Source organism: Lolium perenne, chromosome 3, assembly GCF_019359855.2.
Source record: "Lolium perenne isolate Kyuss_39 chromosome 3, Kyuss_2.0, whole genome shotgun sequence".
In the NCBI taxonomy this organism is placed as follows: Eukaryota; Viridiplantae; Streptophyta; class Magnoliopsida; order Poales; family Poaceae; genus Lolium; species Lolium perenne.
Window position 1 is genome coordinate 261147871 of NC_067246.2, and position 19395 is coordinate 261167265.

Here is a 19395-nt window from a genome sequence, read left to right on the forward strand (position 1 = left end):
CTATGTCAAGTTGATTATCAATCTATCATATATATGTTGTTTATGTTCTTGCATGCTCTCCGTTGCTAGTAGAGGCTCTGGCCAAGTTGATACTTGTAACTCCAAGAGGGAGTATTTATGCTCGATAGTGGGTTCATGCCTCCATTGAATCTGGGACAGTGACAGAAAGTTCTAAGGTTCTGGATGTGCTGTTGCCACTAGGGATAAAACATCAATGCTTTGTCTAAGGATATTTGTGTTGATTACATTACGCACCATACTTAATGCAATTGTCTGTTGTTTGCAACTTAATACTGGAAGGGGTGCGGATGCTAACCCGAAGGTGGACTTTTTAGGCATAGATGCATGCTGGATAGCGGTCTATGTATTTTGTCGTAATGCCCTGATTAAATCTCATAGTAATCATCATGATATGTATGCATCTCTATTTGTCAATTGCCCAACTGTAATTTGTTCACTCAACATGCTATTTCTTATGGGAGAGACACCATTAGTGAACTGTGGACCCCGGTCCATTCTTTTACATCTGAATACAATCTACTGCAATCATTGTTCTCTACTGTTCTTCTCAAACAAACATCATCTTCCACACTATACATTTAATCCTTTGTTTACAGCAAGCCGGTGAGATTGACAACCTCACTATTACGTTGGGCAAAGTATTTTGATTGTGTTGTGCAGGTTCCACGTTGACGCCGGAATTCCTGGTGTTGCGCCGCACTACACTCCGTCACCAACGACCTTCACGTGGCCCTTGACTCCTACTGGTTCGATAAATCTTGGTTTCTTACTGAGGGAAACTTGCTGCTGTACGCATCACACCTTCCACTTGGGGTTCCAACGAGCGTGTGCTTTACGCGCCATCAGTTATACAAGGGATACAAGACATAGCTTTGCGCAAGGGGTATTCAAATTAGGTTCTAACTGCCATAGGCAGTTAATTAGTGCCAAACCACCACGCATTTTGCTTGTACAAAGATCTTTGCATCTAACATGCATCTGCTACAGATGCCTTCTATTATAACCGACTTCCCGAACAGATGGGAATCCGTGTATAAATACCCCTTGTGATGATGAATGAAGTAGATAGTTGATTCATTTGTCCTGTCTCTCAATTATCACTTTTGTTCATCGAGTTTTTTTTTCTCCAATTGGCTTTATGTCCATGTGTACTCAATAAAATCATTTTTTTTCCAGGGAACGAGCCCTCGACATCACTAATTATTACGCAGAGAATTCTGGAAACTCTGATTGGAGGATGAGTTCAGGGAGTTAGGTTTTTAAAGTTGTCAAAAATTATTTTTATTTATTTTTAGAAAAGTAGGAAAACATGCAAATGCATAAGGATGTATGTACATGTAAAGTTCCGTTTGAATTTTTCGCCAAAAAATGTTCCGTTGAGTTATGTTATATTTCTGCACTATAAAAAAGAGACAAATTTGAAACCAAAATAAAAAAATTGAGAGCACACTTGAGGTCACATTTTATTACTTATTTGTGTTGCAATTTCAACAAGATTTACATGTTTATAGAAATCATCTCCACATTTGTGTAGACAAAATCAGATTATTTTGCATTAGTCCACACTTCACAAGTCCGCATCAGAAGCCTACTATAGTCGCCAAACACCGCAGCTGCAGTAAATATGGATGTATACAACCGAAAATACCAAACGGAACATGGATGCGCGCGCACCTGGTTATGAAAAATTTAAAATAATGCTATTTCAAAGTTTCATAAAAAAATGAAAAAATGCACGCATATATATATATTATGTTGATACTTAATCGTGTAAATTTTCACGAAGAAATATGATTGTATGTGACCTAAACAAAAATGAGAAAATGGAAGTTCCTATTCCTGTAAATAGTACGAATCAAAACATTATAATGTCATTTTGACATTTTGTGTAGGCCACAAATATTCGTATTTTTCGTGAAAACTAACACGAGTAAGTATCAATATAATATGTACATGCAAGATTTTGTTTCAATATTTTTTGTAACTTTTAAATAACATTTTTTAAATTTTTAAAAAACTGAGCCAGGTTCCAAAAGTGATGTCGATCGTGTGCAGAATAATAATTGATAAATAGTGATACAACTAGTTAATATAAACATTTTGTGATGAAAAATAATAATTGATAAACAGTGATACAGTTGAATCAAATAATTGAATCGGAACCTAGTCCATTTCGTCGATCGTGTGCAGAAGGGAGCCAACTCCATGACCTCTTATCTCCAAGCAGAGTGATCTCAAATCACCGCCACCACTCACCATGGAACACTCCTTCACCTCATCCTCTCCCCTTCTCCTGCTCCTCCTCCTCCTCCTCCTCCTCCTCCTCCTCCCTCTCCTACCTCTCGTCTGCTTTGTCTACCGGCGCCAGGACCCCAAGAATCAACCTCGCGCTCATGGCCTCAAGGTCTACCCCATCCTCGGCATCCTGCCGCATTTTGTCAAGAACGGGGACTGCTTCCTCGAGTGGTACACCGGCGTCATGCAGAGAAGCTCCACGCATACTCTGCATTTCAAGGTGTTCGGCCTCACCGGCGTCGCCGTCACCGCCGACTCGGCAAACCTCGAGCACATGCTCAAGACGAACTTTGGTAACTACCCCAAGGGCGAGCTCGCGGTCTCCATGGCCGAGGACTTCCTCGGCCACGGCATCTTCAACTCGGACGGCGAGCAGTGGCTGTGGCAGCGCAAGTCCGCCAGCTATGAGTTCAGCAAGCGATCGCTGAGGAACTTCGTGGTGGACGCCGTCCGTTTCGAGGTCATCGAGCGGCTTCTGCCACTGCTCGAGCGGGCGGGGCGCGAGCGCGATGGGGAGACAACGCTGGACATGCAGGATGTGCTCGAGCGCTTTGCGTTCGACAACATATGCCGCGTAGCGTTCGGCAAGGACCCGGCCTGCCTCGCCGAGGAGGGCATGGCCGCGCCGGAGTGCACGGAGTTCATGGCCGCGTTCAACGACGCGCAGAACGCCGTTATGGCCCGGTTCATGTCACCCGCCAAGTGGCTGTGGCGCGTCAAGAGGGTGCTCGGCATGGAGCCCGAGAGGCGGATGCGCTCGGCGCTCGCCACGATACACGGCTACGCCGACAAGATCGTCAGAGAGCGCAGGGAAAGACGGGGCGAGGCCGGCAGCGACGACGACTTCCTGTCGCGGTTCGCCGCGGCCGGCGAGCACAGCGGTGAGAGCCTCCGCGACGTGGTCACCAACTTCATCCTCGCCGGCCGCGACACGACCTCGTCGGCGCTCACCTGGTTCTTCTGGCTGGTGTCCACCCGTCCCGACGTGGAGGAGAAGATCGTGCGCGAGGTCCGCGCGGTGCGCGCGTCAGGCGGCAAAGGCACGTCGGCGACGTTCAGCTTCGACGAGCTGCGCGAGATGCACTACCTCCACGCGGCCATCACCGAGTCCATGCGGCTGTACCCGCCGGTGGCCGCCGACACGCATAGCTGCAAGGAAGACGATGTGCTCCCGGACGGCACGTTCGTCGGGAAAGGATGGATGATAACGTACTGCGCGTACGCGATGGCGCGTCTGGAGGGCATCTGGGGCGAGGACTGCGAGGAGTTCAGGCCGGAGCGGTGGCTTGACGAGGAGGGCGCGTTCCGGCCGGAGAACCCGTTCAAGTACCCGGTCTTCCACGCCGGGCCGAGGATGTGCCTCGGCAAGGAGATGGCCTACATACAAATGAAGTCCATCGCGGCGTGCGTGTTCGAGAGGTTCAGTTTACGGTACGTCGGCGGCGAGGGGCATCCCAAGCTTGTGATGTCGCTGACGCTGCGGATGAGAGGCGGCTTGCCAATGCGGGTGAAGAACAGAGAGGGGGCTAGCTGCTAGCTAGGATGCTTTGGGCGAGGGTATCTCGTCACTTATTCACAATTGCTCTGTACTCCAGCTTGGTTCATGAAATAAATCCTCAATTATTCGACAAGTTGCTGATGCAATATTTTGCAATTACTAGTACACATTGCCACATCGGTACATCAGTTATTACTTGTAAAAGTAGAAACAAATGTTACGAGCGCTAGGTCTACGAACGAACCCCTAATGCTCGCATGACAGTTAAACAGAGGAAATAAACACAGGTGAAATTTCTCGTTCGACAGCAGCACATCAACAAAATACAGGCTTGGCAAATTTCTCCATCATCTAATTTAAACATGAACAAAGAGGAAGACACAAAATCACTACGAGCATCAATCAGTAACTGGCGTGTGGGAATGCCCGTGCGGAAGACATAAGCGCCGGCGACTTCATTGCCTCCTCCAAGCTATAGTGAGGGGAAACAGACGGTATCTAGCTAGCTAGGTGTTCGATCAGAGTTCATATGTGTGATGGAAGTATTTCTGGATCGTTTCCTATTAATTAACTCGTATTTGCAGATTTGTTTTCATGAAGAAGGAACAGACAACGAGGAACCAACATGAGCCGTGGGATGCGCGGGGAGCACTGATGACCCACAAGTATAGGGGATCGCAACAGTCTTCGAGGGAAGTAAAACCCAATTTATTGATTCGACACAAGGGGAGCCAAAAAATATTTGTAAGCTTTAACAACGGAGTTGTCAATTCAGCTGCACCTGGAAACAGACTTGCTCGCAAGAGTTTATCAGTAGTAACAGTTTTATAGCAGTAGCAGTAGTGAAATATCAGCAGTAATGTAACAAAGACAGCAGTAGTGATTATAGTAAACAACAGGATTAAAATACTCTAGGCACAGAGATGGATGAACGGGCGTTGCATGGATAAGAGAAACTCATGTAACAATCAAGGTAGGGCATTTGCAGATAGTAATAAAACGGTATCCAAATATTAATCAATCAATAGGCATGTGTTCCATATTTAGTCGTACGTGCTCGCAATGAGAAACTTGCACAACATCTTTTGTCCTACCAGCCGGTGGCAGCCGGGCCTCTAGGGAATCTACTGGAAATTAAGGTACTCCTTTTAATAGAGCACCGGAGCAAAGCATTAACACTCCGTGAACACATGTGATCCTCATATCACCGCCTTCCCCTTCGGTTGTCCCAATTTCTGTCACTTTGGGGCCTCGGGTTCCGGACAGCAATACGTGTATACAACTTGCAGGTAAGATCATAAAACAATGCATATCATCATGAAACAATAACATGTTCAGATCTGAGATCATGGCACTCGGGTCCTAGTGACAAGCATTAAGCATAACAAGTTGCAACAATATCATAAAAGTACCAATTACGGATACTAGGCACTATGCCCTAACAATCTTATGCTATTACATGACCAATCTCATCCAATCCCTACCATCCCTTCAGCCTACAACGGGGGAATTACTCACACATGGATGGGGGAAACATGGCTGGTCGATGGAGAGGCGTCGGTGGTGATGATGGCGATGATCTCCTCCAATTCCCCGTCCTGGCGGAGTGCCAGAACGGAGTTTCAGGTCCCGAGAAGGAGTTTCGCGATGGCGGCGGTGTTCTGGATGTCTTCTGGCGATTTCGTCTAACCCCCATGCGTTTTTAGGTCGAAGACGTTAAGTAGTCCAGAGGGGGGCACCTGGGGCTGGCCGAGGCGCCGCCACCACAGGCCGGCGCGGCCCAGGGGCCTGCCGCGCCGCCTGGTGGAGTGGCTGCCTCGTGGCCCCCCTCCTTCTGGTCTTCTGGCTCCGTTACTCTTCTGTGAAAATAGGCCCATTGGAATTAATCCCGGGGATTTTCCTGAAAGTTGAGTTTCTGCACAAAAACGAGACACCAGGGCAATTCTGCTGAAAACAGCGGTGTTCCATGTTAGTTATATCCAAAATACACAAATAGAGGCAAAACAATAGCAAAAGTGTTCGGGAAAGTAGATACGTTTTGGACGTATCAACTCCCCCCAAGCTTAGCTTATTACTTGTCCTCAAGCAATTCAGTTAACAACTGAGTGCGATAAAAGAACTTTCACGAACACATTTGTTCATATGATGTAAATATTCTCATGATATGGACAAGTACTTAGGCATAATAAGGTACATGCAAATAAAGTCATCTAATAGCTATGTCAATCATGGAAAAGGTACCAACAAATTAATGAATCATGTCTATCAGCAAGATTGCAATGTTCATAGAAGGATATGATAAAGTGGTATCTCGCTTGCCCGTATTTGTACAGCAAAACATAAATGCTCGGGCACCTTTGAAGTTCATGGGAAGACTGGAAGTAGAGATTATCAAAGATAAAAGCATCAAAGTTATACCACAGTTAATCACATTTTGGGACAAGCATATTATACTAAGATTGACAGTTGTGCTCTCAAGAAGGTGCTCAAAGAAAGGATGGAGACTCAATGTAAAAGTAAAAGATTGACCCTTCGCAGAGGGAAGCAGGGATTAACATGTGCTAGAGCTTTTCATTTGTAAAACAGGAGTAAAATTATTTTGAGAGGTGTTTGTTGTTGTCAACGAATGATAGTGGGTACTCTAACTACCTCGTCAACCAGACTTTCAAGAGTTGTCAACGAATGATAGTGGGTACTCTAACTACCTCGTCAACCAGACTTTCAAGAGCGGCTCCCATGAAGGACGTTATCTCTACCAGCAAGGTAAATCATCCCTCTTCTCTTTTGTTTACACATATATTTTAGTTTCATTATGGATGACACTCCCCCCAACCTTTCCTTACACAATCCATGGCTAACCGAATCCTCGGGTGCCTTCCATCAATCACATACCATGGAGGAGTGTCTATTTGCAAATTAAGTTGCTTACTGATAAATCAGGGCAAAACATGTGAAGAGAATTATTGATGAAAGTTAATTAATTGGGGCTGGGAACCCCGTTGCCAGCTCTTTTTGCAAAATTATTGGATAAGCGGATGTGCCACTAGTCCATTGGTGAAAGTCTGTCAGGAGTAAATGACAAGGTTGAAAGATAAACACCACATACTTCCTCATGAGCTATAAAACATTGACACAAATTGAGAAGTATTTTGAAGGTTTAAAGGTAGCACATGAGAATTTACTTGGAATGGTTTGAAATGCCATGCATAGGTATTTATGGTGGACACTCTATAATAACTTGATTTTCAGGGGTTTGGAAGCACGAGCAGCGTTCCCGCTTAGTACAAGTGAAGGCTAGCAATAGACTGGGAAGCGACAATCAAGAGAGCAATAACTGTCATAATCATGCTTGCGGCAAAATAAATTAACAGAGGCATAAAAGTGATACAAAAACTCTGAGGCAAAGTAAATCATCGAGGCTTAATTGACTTTTGTTCAGTCGTATGCATGCGTGAGCATGTGCCAAGTTGATTCAAGTGAATTATTCAGAGGAGGATACCACAATGTCATATCTATCTATGAATAAAACAATGCAAGCAAATATTTATGACATGCTACTCATATTAATAAATTGGAGCTAAACATGAGAGATCATGAACTACTAGATTTTCTTAAATGACATATACCTCACATGAACCAACTAAGCATGCTCACATGGATGAGTATATGTACAAAAATGAAAACAAATAGAGTTCATACCAGCCTCTCACCACAGTCGAATTATCGTAGATCGTAATTATTGCCTTTCACTTGTGTAGCTTGAATAATATGGAATGAAAACCAAGCTCCAGCCACCGAAGACCGCTGAACTCCACAATGAACTTTACAAAACCAAAGAAGAACAACAAATATTTTTGGCGTTTTCGAATTGGAAACAAGAACAAAAAGAAACAAGCAAACAAAGCAAAATCTTTTTGGATTTTCTTATAGCAAACCAACGATAGCTAATAAAGCAAAATAGGAGCAAGAAACCAAAATAAACAAATGGGAAAGAGAAACAACAGAAATATTTTTGGTCTTTTTGTGTTTTAGGAAAGTAACAAAGCAAAGACAAGAAGATGAAAACTAAAAGAGTCGCATAAACACAAAGCAACAGAAATTCGTCAAACTTGAAAGCAGTGCAGTAATCGATTTTTAAGAAATTCTTCCGCTGCCCAGCTCGAAAAGTGTTCAACTAATGAAAGTTAGATAACAACCTGGGGAACATGCACAAAAATTGCTTTCGCAAAATAACGCTCTGGCTGTTTTTGAGAATTTTTTTGGTATCAGTCCAGAATCTGTTTTCAATCAGCACTTCCCCAAATATCATCTCCCTCTTATTAGAAAACCACTTTAAGAAGCTAAACAAGTATGTACAAGTATCCAGCAATTGTAATATGCAATGAATGAGTGATGCCGGTATACCTCCCCCCAAGCTTAGGCTTTTGGCCTAAGTGGAGATCAATCCCATGGTGCCCATGAAGTGGCACCTCCGTAGTACGACGAAGATGGCTCATGTTCTGGGTATGTGCTGGAAGACGCACCATGACGGTGTACCCGTAGGAGGGCTCGGCGTCCTCGGAGTCATGCTGCTGGTGGAAGCCATGTATCTTCAGCTGCTCATCCACCTCCTTCTTAGAGCGCGACCACGGTTTCCTGTGAATATCGAACAAAACTGTTTGCGGCAAAGGGATTTCCCTCTCATCCCCGTCAATAAACAACATTTATAGACAATATTATCTAAACTAGAGTCAGTTGTAGCAAATTGATGACTCTTCATAGCAGCAATATCAAGCCTTATAGGAGTTAATTTCACATCAGTAGGGTCAAGAGGAAGATCTAGATATGCCAAAATACGTGAGGCAACAATTCCTCCAAAAATAGGCCCCCTAGCGGACAAACGACGGGCAACAAGAGCACCAAGATGATAAGGTGTCTTTCCAGTAAGTGCAGCAACTAGGAAAGCAAGATGATAACTAGAAATATTGCTAGTGTTCTCCCTACCAAGAATGCTAGTAGCAAGATAGTAAGCGAAATATCTAATGGCAGGGAGTTGAATGTTTCTTATCTTGCCGCGCTGAATGGTGCGGCTGTCATCATTAGTGACTTCTCGTTAGAGCTCCGCCAAAGCTTTGGGACTCTTCTCAATCTTCTTCGCTGTACCTATAGGGGCAATATCCAATGCAGTACAAAAATCCTTCAACTTCATAGTAATAGGATTATCATAAATCCTGAATGTAACTGATGGTTGGTAGTGTTTGTTGTTGAACTGAAAGCTCTCAACAAAGATTTTGGTTAGCATGTAGTATTGATCCCTCTCATCTTCCATATAGGTGGATAAGCCCACATTATTGATGAGGACCAAGAAATCATCGAGCAGCCCTACATTGCGCAAAAAGTCATAACATGGAAAGGATGAAGCATTAGGGACTCCATTATCCTCTTCAACTTCGAAGCTCGGTGCGATGACATCCTCATTATAGGATCGTCTAATCCGAGTAGATGCCCTTGAGGGCCTCCCCGTGCTTGTCGCCTCTCTTTCGAACACTTCTCCAAAGTTATAATTATCCATCTTCCTTTTCTGAAATTTTTCAACAAACATTATAAAAGTTGATTTGGAGACATATAATTGAGGGAAACTACTATAGGAACTTGGTAGAGTACTAAACATGCATCAAAACTAAATTTTACAACTTAGAACAAGCATGCAAGCTCACTAAACATGTTACCTACAGCAGCAAAATATTCAAGATATACTCAACCAAACAAAATTCTATTTGGATAATCGGAGGAGTCACATACCGGAGAGCAAATGTGCCAAATTTCAGACAGAAATCTGGGCTGAGCAAAGAGATCGAGAAATCTTGAGCTCTTGAGCAGAAACGCGAGTGAGAGAAAGTGAGTACAGGTTTTTTCGGGAGAGAGAGTGAGATGGGAGGAAGAGATGAGTTAGTGGGGCAAGGAGGGGCCCACACCACAGGGTGGCGCGCCCCCCTCCTTGGCTGCGCCGGCACATGGGGTTGAGCCCCAGTGTGCCCCACTGGTCAGCCCCTGGCACTCCCAGGTAGCTCTTTGAAAAATAAGACCAACAGTATAATTTTTGTAAATTTTTGAAAACTTTGAAAAATGCACATTTATGGGTGTCAAAATTATTATTACAGGGCAAAAAAAGATTTTTCAAACCTCTAAACAACTAAAGCATTTTGCAAAACAAGTAGTGCTACATCAAGTAAAGCAAGTGGAGGAAGAAAGAAATGTTGTTTAGCTCTTCTATGCATATAAAATGTACTTGTTAACAAGGTTGATCAAGTCTTGCCACCAAATAAATTTTACATGACATAAGAAGAAATAAACCTCAAATCAATCATGTTACCTTGTATTGAATTGATATGGATCCAATCATAATATTTTGATATCCTTGCTTAGGCTCATATATAGGACAATCAATAGTTCCCACTTTGATAGTTCTCACATTAGAAATTGTATTAACTCCACATACTTTATCAATCCTCTTGGGAAAATAAACGGTATGCTCCTTGTCATCGACATTGAAAGTAACTTTTCCTTTATTGCAATCAATAATAGCCCCTGCGGTGTTAAGAAAAGGTCTCCCAAGAATAATAGACATATTGTCATCCTCAGGCATTTCCAACACAACAAAATCAGTTAATATTAAGCAATTATTAGTAACTTGAACAGGAACATCCTCACATATACCAACAGGAATAGCAGTAGATTTATCAGCCATTTGCAAAGATATATCAGTTGGTATCAACTTATCTAAATAAAGTCTCTTATAAAGATAAAAAGGCATAACACTAACACCTGCTCCCAAATCACATAGAGCAGTTCTAACATAATTATTCTTGATGGAACAAGGAATAGTCGGTATACCTGGGTCGCCCAGCTTCTTTGGAACTTTGCCATTGAAAGAGTAATTAGCAAGCATAGTGGAAATCTCCTCATTAGGAATTTTCCTTTTGTTAGAGACAATATCTTTCATATACTTTGAATAAGGAGGCAATTTAATAGCATCAGTCAAAGGGATTTGCAGGAATAAAGATTTCATCCAATCACAAAATTTATTATAGTGTTCTTCTTCCTTTGATTTTAGTGTCTTAGCAGGAAAAGGCATTTGCTTTTGAACCCAAGGTTCCCTTTCATTACCATGTTTCTTAGCAATAAAATCTTCTTTAGTATACTTTTTATTTTTAGCATGCTTTTCAGGTTCATCTTCAACCTCTTCTCTATCAGAAGCATCTTTATTATCATTATCTTTATCATGTTCATTACCACTTTCAGTTTCAGCATCAAAAATAGAAATACTATTAGGATCATTAACAGGCTCAGAGGATTCTACAACAGTTTTATGTTTCTTTTTCTTTTTCTTAGAAGGAGCACTAGTTTCAGTTCGTTGAGAATCTTGTTCAACTCTTTTGGGATGCCCTTCAGGATATAGAGGATCCTGAGTAGAAACACCGCCTCTAGTTGTTACTTCATAAGCATGTTTTTCTTTAGAACTATTTTTTAACAAGTCATTTTGCACTTTAGTGAGTTGATCAATTTGAGTTTGAACCATATGAAAATGTTTAACAAGCATCTTAACATCATTGGAGGTTCTCTCCACAATACCACGCAATTCACTAATAGCTCGAGAATTTTCCATTAAATGATTCTCTACTCTCATATTAAAATTATTTTGCTTAACAATATAATTATCAAACTCATCTAAGCATTGTGCAGGAGGTTTTGAATACGGAATATCTTCCCTAGTAAAGCGTTGAAGAGAGTGTACCTCAATCATGGATGAAGGGGGAGTTATCTTGCATAAATCTTCTAGGGGAGGTAAATTCTTCACATCTTCAGATTTAATACCCTTCTCTTTAAGAGATTTCTTGGCTTCCCTCATATCTTCATCATTTAATTTAATCATACCCCTCTTCTTCAATATTGGTGTCGGGGTTGGTTCAGGTGTAGTCCAATCATCATGATTTCGGCCTATTCTAGCCAATAATTCTTCGGCGTAAATGCAGAGTTCTTTTCCTGAAAACACAACCAGCACAACTATCCAGGTATGCCCTAGACTCAATGGTTAGTCCACTATAAAATATATCAAGTAAATCATGCTTTTCCAGATCATGTCCAGGCCGAGCTCTGATAAGAGATCAAAATCTCGCCCAAACCTCAGGCAATTTCTCTCCATCTTCCTGGTCAAAATTATAAATTCTCTGCAAAGCAATATGTTGAGCACTAGCAGGAAAGTATTGCCGAAAGAAAACATCAAGAAAATCACTTGGACTTTCAATAGAATCATGAGGAAAACTATTATACCAAGTTTTAGCATCATCCTTTAATGAGAAAGGAAAATAAAGCTATGCTCCCCGGCAACGGCGCCAGAAAATAGTCTTGATGACCCACAAGTATAGGGGATCGCAACAGTCTTCGAGGGAAGTAAAACCCAATTTATTGATTCGACACAAGGGGAGCCAAAGAATATTTGTAAGCCTTAACAGCGGAGTTGTCAATTCAGCTGCACCTGGAAACAGACTTGCTCGCAAGAGTTTATCAGTAGTAACAGTTTTATAGCAGTAGCAGTAGTGAAATATCACCAGCAATGTAACAAAGACAGCAGTAGTGATTATAGTAAACATCAGGATTAAAATACTGTAGGCACAGGGATGGATGAACGGGCGTTGCATGGATGAGAGAAACTCATGTAACAATCAAGGTAGGGCATTTGCAGATAGTAATAAAACGGTATCCAAGTACTAATCAATCAATAGGCATGTGTTCCATATTTAGTCGTACGTGCTCGCAATGAGAAACTTGCACAACATCTTTTGTCCTACCAGCCGGTGGCAGCCGGGCCTCTAGGGAATCTACTGGAAATTAAGGTACTCCTTTTAATAGAGCACCGGAGCAAAGCATTAACACTCCGTGAACACATGTGATCCTCATATCACCGCCTTCCCCTTCGGTTGTCCCAATTTCTGTCACTTTGGGGCCTCGGGTTCCGGACAGCAATACGTGTATACAACTTGCAGGTAAGATCATAAAACAATGCATATCATCATGAAACAATAACATGTTTAGATCTGAGATCATGGCACTCGGGCCCTAGTGACAAGCATTAAGCATAACAAGTTGCAACAATATCATAAAAGTACCAATTACGGATACTAGGAACTATGCCCTAACAATCTTATGCTATTACATGACCAATCTCATCCAATCCCTACCATCCCCTTCAGCCTACAGCGGGGGAATGATACGTCTCCGACGTATCGATAATTTCTTATGTTCCATGCCACATATATTATTGATGATATCTACATGTTTTATGCATACTTTATGTCATTATTATGCGTTTTCCGGAACTAACCTATTGACGAGATGCCGAAGGGCCAGTTGCTGTTTTCTGCTGTTTTTGGTTTCAGAAATCCTAGTAAGGAAATATTCTCGGAATCGGACGAAATCAACGCCCAGGGTCCTATTTTTCCACGAAGCTTCCAGAAGTCCGAAGGGGAAACGAAGTGGGGCCACGAGGTGGGGACACAGTAGGGCGGCGCGGCCCAAGCCCTGGCCGCGCCGGCCTAGTGTGTGGCCCCACCAGGACTCCACCGACCTTGCCCTTCCGCCTACTTAAATTCTCCGTCGCGAAAACCCTACCACGTTCGACGAAACCAGAGAAAACCTTCCAGAGCCGCCGCCATCGCGAAGCCAAGATCTGGGGGACAGGAGTCTCTGTTCCGGCACGCCGCCGGGACGGGGAAGTGCCCCCGGAAGGCTTCTCCATTGACACCACCGCCATCTTCATCAACGCTGCTGTCTCCCATGAGGAGGGAGTAGTTCTCCATCGAGGCTCGGGGCTATACCGGTAGCTATGTGGTTCATCTCTCTCCTATGTACTTAAATACAATAATCTCATGAGCTGCCTTACATGATTGAGATTCATATGATGATGCTTGTAATCTAGATGTCATTATGCTAGTCAAGTGGGTTTTACTTATGTGATCTCCGGAGACTCCTTGTCCCACGTGTGTAAAGGTGACAGTGTGTGCACCGTGTGGGTCTCTTAGGCTATATTTCACAGAATACTTATTCACTGTTATGAATGGCATAGTGAAGTGCTTATTTATATCTCTTTATGATTGCAATGTGTTTTGTATCACAATTTATCTGTGTGCTACTCTAGTGATGTTATTAAAGTAGTTTATTCCTCCTGCACGGTGTAATGGTGATAGTGTGTGCATCGTGTAGTACTTGGCGTAGGCTATGATTGTGATCTCTTGTAGATTATGAAGTTAACTATTGCTATGATAATATTGATGTGATCTATTCCTCCTTTCGTAGTGTGAAGGTGACAGTGTGCATGCTATGTTAGTACTTGGTTTGGTTATGTTGATCTGTTATGCACTCTAAGGTTATTTAAATATGAACATTGAATATTGTGGAGCTCGTTAACTCCGACATTGAGGGTTCGTGTAATCCTACACAGTTAGTGGTGTTCATCATCCAACAAGAGGGTGTAGAGTCTAGCATCTATCTATTTATTCTGTTATGTGATCAATGTTGAGAGTGTCCACTAGTGAAAGTATGATCCCTAGGCCTTGTTCCTAAATACTGCTATCGCTGCTTGTTTACTGTTTTACTGCATCTTTACTCCCTGCAATATTACTACCATTGTCGAGGGTGCTCCTCGGCAATGCCCTCCGATAGGGGCTTAGGGTTGATGGAATCCTGCAAGCTGACACGAGACATTGGTACACAGACAAGCGGGGAGAGCGATTTACCCAGGTTCGGGGCCCTCGATGAGGTAAAACCCTTACGTCCTGCCTGTCTGTTCTTTGATTATGATGAAAACAGATTACAATGGGGTGCCGAATAGTTCGGCTGTGATCTCGTCGAGATGCTAGCTGCTAGGGTAACCTAGTTCTAAGCTCCTGCTGGCTAATCTTGCTAAGATTGATTGTCCCCCTCGATAGCCCCTCTCCTGGCCTTTATATAGGTGGCCAGGTCCCGAGAGGTCTGATCGAGTACGAGTAGATTTACAGTAGATCTATCTCCAACCTTTCCTTGCTCGGCTTCTTCCGTACCTTGTATTCCAAGTAATCTTCCGCCGCACCATCCTAGTGGCCCATCTTGCCATCGGGTACCTTCATGGGCCTCCAGTTGGACCGTGTAGGGTAGAGCAACATTGGTTACCCGAAGGGTAATGCCCACGTCAGTAGCCCCCGAGTGTCTAGCCGAACATAGTTCGGGTAGAGACTAAAGCATGTCCTCTTCCGAAGTTCTTCTCCTCGATCATTCTTGCCTTCTGTCGGGTGCGCGTCAGCGCTCCCGATGGGAGTAGTCCCCGAGTCTAGGTACGGATGCTTGCAATCCGTGTGTAGACTCAAGTTGTTCTACTCGAAATCTTCTTCTGCCGAAGTTTTTCCTGCAAGTCTTTGTAGACCATCCGATACATTTTCTTTATGCAAGGGATAACGAATAACGTGCCCAACTTTTGTTGGTTAACTGCCGATGGAAAAACAACGTTACCCTACACAGAATCAAGTCCCCGGGCATGATCCTGGAGTGAGAAAAAAGTTTTATCGGGTGCGCGTTCAGCGCTCCCGATGGGAGTAGCCCCCGAGTCTGAGCACGGGCGCTTACGTCCGGGTGCAGACTCGAGTCTTTATTCTATCGGGTGCGCGCCAGCGCTCCCGATGGGAGTAGCCCCAGAGCCTAGGTGCGGATGCTCGTAATCCGTGCATAGGCTCAAGTTGAACACCCGATACTTTTTTATCTCTTTGTATGTAATCAACAGTGCCCATGACGTCACTGATAACACGCCGCTGTTGTGACCTGATTGACAAGACTTGACCTCCCGGGCCCACCCTAGTTCTGCACAGGCAGTTTTTAGGTTTTGACCAGTGCACGCGCAGCGACCGAGGCGTTTCCTCGATTTTCGCGCGACGTGGGAATAATGGGCCGCCGGTTCCATCCTGTTTTCAAGTGCCACATGTACATCTGGATTCGCTCCACCTCCCACGACGCCCACGGAGTTATGGCCACGATCTCATGTTAATCCTTATGGTATAAATAGAGGGCTTCCTCATTTTTACTTTTTTACACCTCCTACTGCTCATCTCCTTCGCGCATCCTCTCCTGCTTCCTGCATCCTTCCCTTAGAAGCTTCAAGCGCCATGGGTAAAAAGAAGGGTGCTAGTGCTTCGGGCGCGGCCAAAGTTAGCCGTGATTGGAGTGCCTCCGCCATTTCCAACCGCGACATCAACAGACTGCGGGCCCTCGGATTCATCTCCGCGTCTGAGGACGATATTCGCCTTCCAGGTGCAGTTTCTCGCCCAAAGCCCCCAAAGGGCTTCACCATCATGTTCACCGCTTTTTTGTTTCGTGGCCTCTCTCTTCCAGCACACGAATTCCTTCGCTCTCTTCTTTTCTTCTACGGGATTCAGCTCTGGCAGCTGACCCCAAACTCCATCCTCCACCTTTCTATCTTCATCACTGTCTGCGAAGCCTTCCTTGGCATCGACCCTCATTGGGGTCTCTGGAGGAAGATCTTCTACGTGAAGCGCCATAATGATAGCAACGGCCCCCCGTCGTCGGTGGCGTTGGCTTTGTTGTTAGGAAGGAAGTCGACTACTTTGACTATCCAATGAAGGAGTCCGTCCAAGGCTGGCGCAACAAGTGGTTTTACCTGCGAGACCCGTTGGTGCCTGGGAGACGCTTGAACCTTCCTCCCTTTGAAGATAAGCTGATAGCTAAGCCGAAGAAATCTTGGCAAAACATTCTTTCTCCCGAAGAGAGATTGACAGCCGACAGGCTGTTCGACCAAATAGTCATTCTGAAGAACACGGGAGGCTTGACAATGTGCGGTACTGAGGATGTCTCGGTGTTCCTCCAACATCGAGTGCAACCGTTAATGTCTCGCCCCCACCAGCTGTGGCTTTACACAGGCAAGGAGGATGAATCCAGAGTTAGCTCTGCCGAACTTTCGGCTGAAGAGCTCCGGGACGATGTCCGCCGCTTAACATGCCTTAGTATGAGGGACAACATCGTCCTGACGTCGGCTCGCTCTCCTTATGACTCTGATCATCCTCCAACCGAGGTAATCCTTTGTCTTGTTTCTTCTTTTCTGCTGTTATTATTCCTTTACATGTTGTGTCTTCACAAACTTCTTTTCCTTCGGCAGGCGCTCGCTACTGCCCGATGCTATCCTCCTACACCCGAAAGCGGTGTGGTACTAGAAGATGACGATGAGGATTCTGACGGAACCGAGGAGGCCCCGCACGCCCTTGAGGACAGCGATGTCCAAGAAGAAGAGGCTACTGAAGACGACGCCTACATCAGGAGTAGGCGTCGGAAGCAGGTGCACGATGAATTTATCACCACGGCTGAATCAAGTCCTAGCGGAGGAGATAATGATGCCGATGAAGCTGCCGCGCCACCTCCCGTCATGAAGAGTTCAACAAGCTTCTTTGCAGGCGAAGATGACCTTGACCTGTGAGTGCCTTATACTCCTTTCTCGATTTACTTCCTATCATCTTGCATGCTAACTATGCACTGTTTCTAAGTAGCTCTGATGATAACGATGATGAAATCCCTCTTGCAAAGAGGGCCAAACTTTTCTCTGAGAGAGCCGCATCGGCCAAGGAATCCAATCCTTCTCCCGCGAAATCGACGCCTCCCTCGCGAACGGTTGTAGAGAAGGTTCCAGTGTCGACGGTTATTCCTCCTGGCGACGTTCCTACTTCATCGGCTGGTCGTGACCATGTAAGTATTCAACCTGCTCCACGTTGCTGAGCTTTTCTTTATATCGACTGAATCCTTATGATCTTATTTTGCCGCAGCCAATTTATGCCACAGTCGATGCTGTGGTGGAGTTCGCCGAAGAGTTCACCCGACTTGAAGCTGAAAACTCCCAACTTCGAAAGACCATCAGATCTTCGGCTGATCAGGTGCTTGAGGCAAATAGGCTTGCCACTGACGCTAAGAACGAGAACGTCTTGCTGAAGGAGGAAGTGAAGAAGCTGAAGCAGCGACTGAAGGATGAGCTAGATGCCAAGCACGCAGTGGCGGCCGCGATCGACAAGAAGGAAGGCGCTCTTCGCGAGTCCATCAGGGATTTGTTAGGTAAAGCTCATAGTTCACCGTTTTTCGTCTTAGTGTTTCTATTACTGACTGCTGATCTGTCTTCCTTTCAGACGCTGCCGATCTAACCGTCACCCGACGTCATCAGCTTCGGGAGGACTCTACAGCCGATGCCTTGTCACTTGCTACCGAGTCTAATGTCCAAGTACTTAGTCTTTTGAAAAGGCCAAGGAAGCGCTGTCGAGGTTATACTCGATGATCTTCCCGAAGATGAAGGAGGACAAGACTCTCGACGAGATGGCGGCTTCTTTCCTCGTTGACCCTTCCGAGCCTGTGGAGGTATTGAAACGCCGTAGCCGTTTATTTGGGGCGGTTCTTACTTTCCAATTGCTCATGGGCCATGGGATGGGATCAGAATTGGAGGAGTTGTCCAAGGCGTTGCCTGTCGATAACGACAATCATTTAGTCGACCTTGAACCTTACAAGCGATCGGCAGTTACTTGTGCCAACTGACTTCTGAAGCTAGTAGATGAAGCTCAAGCCAAGCCTGCTCCCGAATCTGCCCCTGACTCGTCATCTGTGAATCCTTGAACTTTTCATTCGTCTTATTGTAAATAAGATCAGTCGTACTTCGTCGTAGTCAAATTTTATTTCGGCTCTGTTGCCAATTTGAACATGCTTTTGAATGTATCACATATGCCCAGCGCTCCCGATGGGATTTTTACTTTGATACTAGTCTGAATTAAGGATTGCACTGCAGATTCCTCCGTCTTCTTCTCGTGCTGAACTTTTTCTGAATCCTTCAAGTAATGATGAGTCAAGCCTCGTTCGCCGCTTGCGTGACCAAGTGTCTAGTTTAGACAGAGATATCACTTTTCTTCGTGCGATGGCGGCCTTGGTGAAGAAAAAGGGGGAGATAGCAACAGCTATCAAACAGTACGCTCTTGATGGTCTCCATATTGCTACCGAAAGTTTGGGCTGTAAGTATTAACCCATGCTCTGCTTTCTGCAATAGTTTTGAATATTCCCTTAACTGGTTCTTATTCCTTTCCAGTCGTAGCTTCAGATGCGACTGAGGAGAACAAGAAGATCCATGAAGAGGTTGAGGCGATGACTAACGTTGGGCACCCGAATCACGGTTTGTGGCTGCATCGTCCGAAGGCTGTTGTCATGGCGAAGTTTAAGTATCGGGTGGGGAAGGCGCATTATTACTTTGATAAGTTCCATGCTCATCTCACGATGGTTTGGAACACCTTGTTTCCTCTGGACCAAGCACCCGAAACTTTATCTGCCTTGTTCACCCGATTCAAGTCTCCCGAAAGGATTCGGCAGCTGGTGCGGAAGGAACTCCTGGCTGGTGCGGAGCTTGCTTTTGCTTCAATATTGGCATGCCATCCATCTCTAGACTTGGGAGCCGTAGCACACAACGAGAGGAGCGTAGGCCAGTATTATGATGCCGCTAGAGGTCCTGCATACACCGTTGTTTCTCGGATGGAGTCGTGCCTTGA

General features: G+C 44.7%; 1 protein-coding gene across 1 annotated transcript; it reads left to right on the forward strand.

The window, feature by feature from the left end:
* Window positions 1-2218: 2218 nt before the first annotated feature.
* Window positions 2219-3947, forward strand: LOC127344171 (cytochrome P450 CYP94D108). Its single transcript, XM_051370389.2, has one exon. The coding sequence runs from the start codon at window positions 2279-2281 to the stop codon at window positions 3851-3853; it is 1575 nt and encodes a 524-aa protein (XP_051226349.1). The 5' UTR covers window positions 2219-2278; the 3' UTR covers window positions 3854-3947.
* Window positions 3948-19395: the final 15448 nt, after the last annotated feature.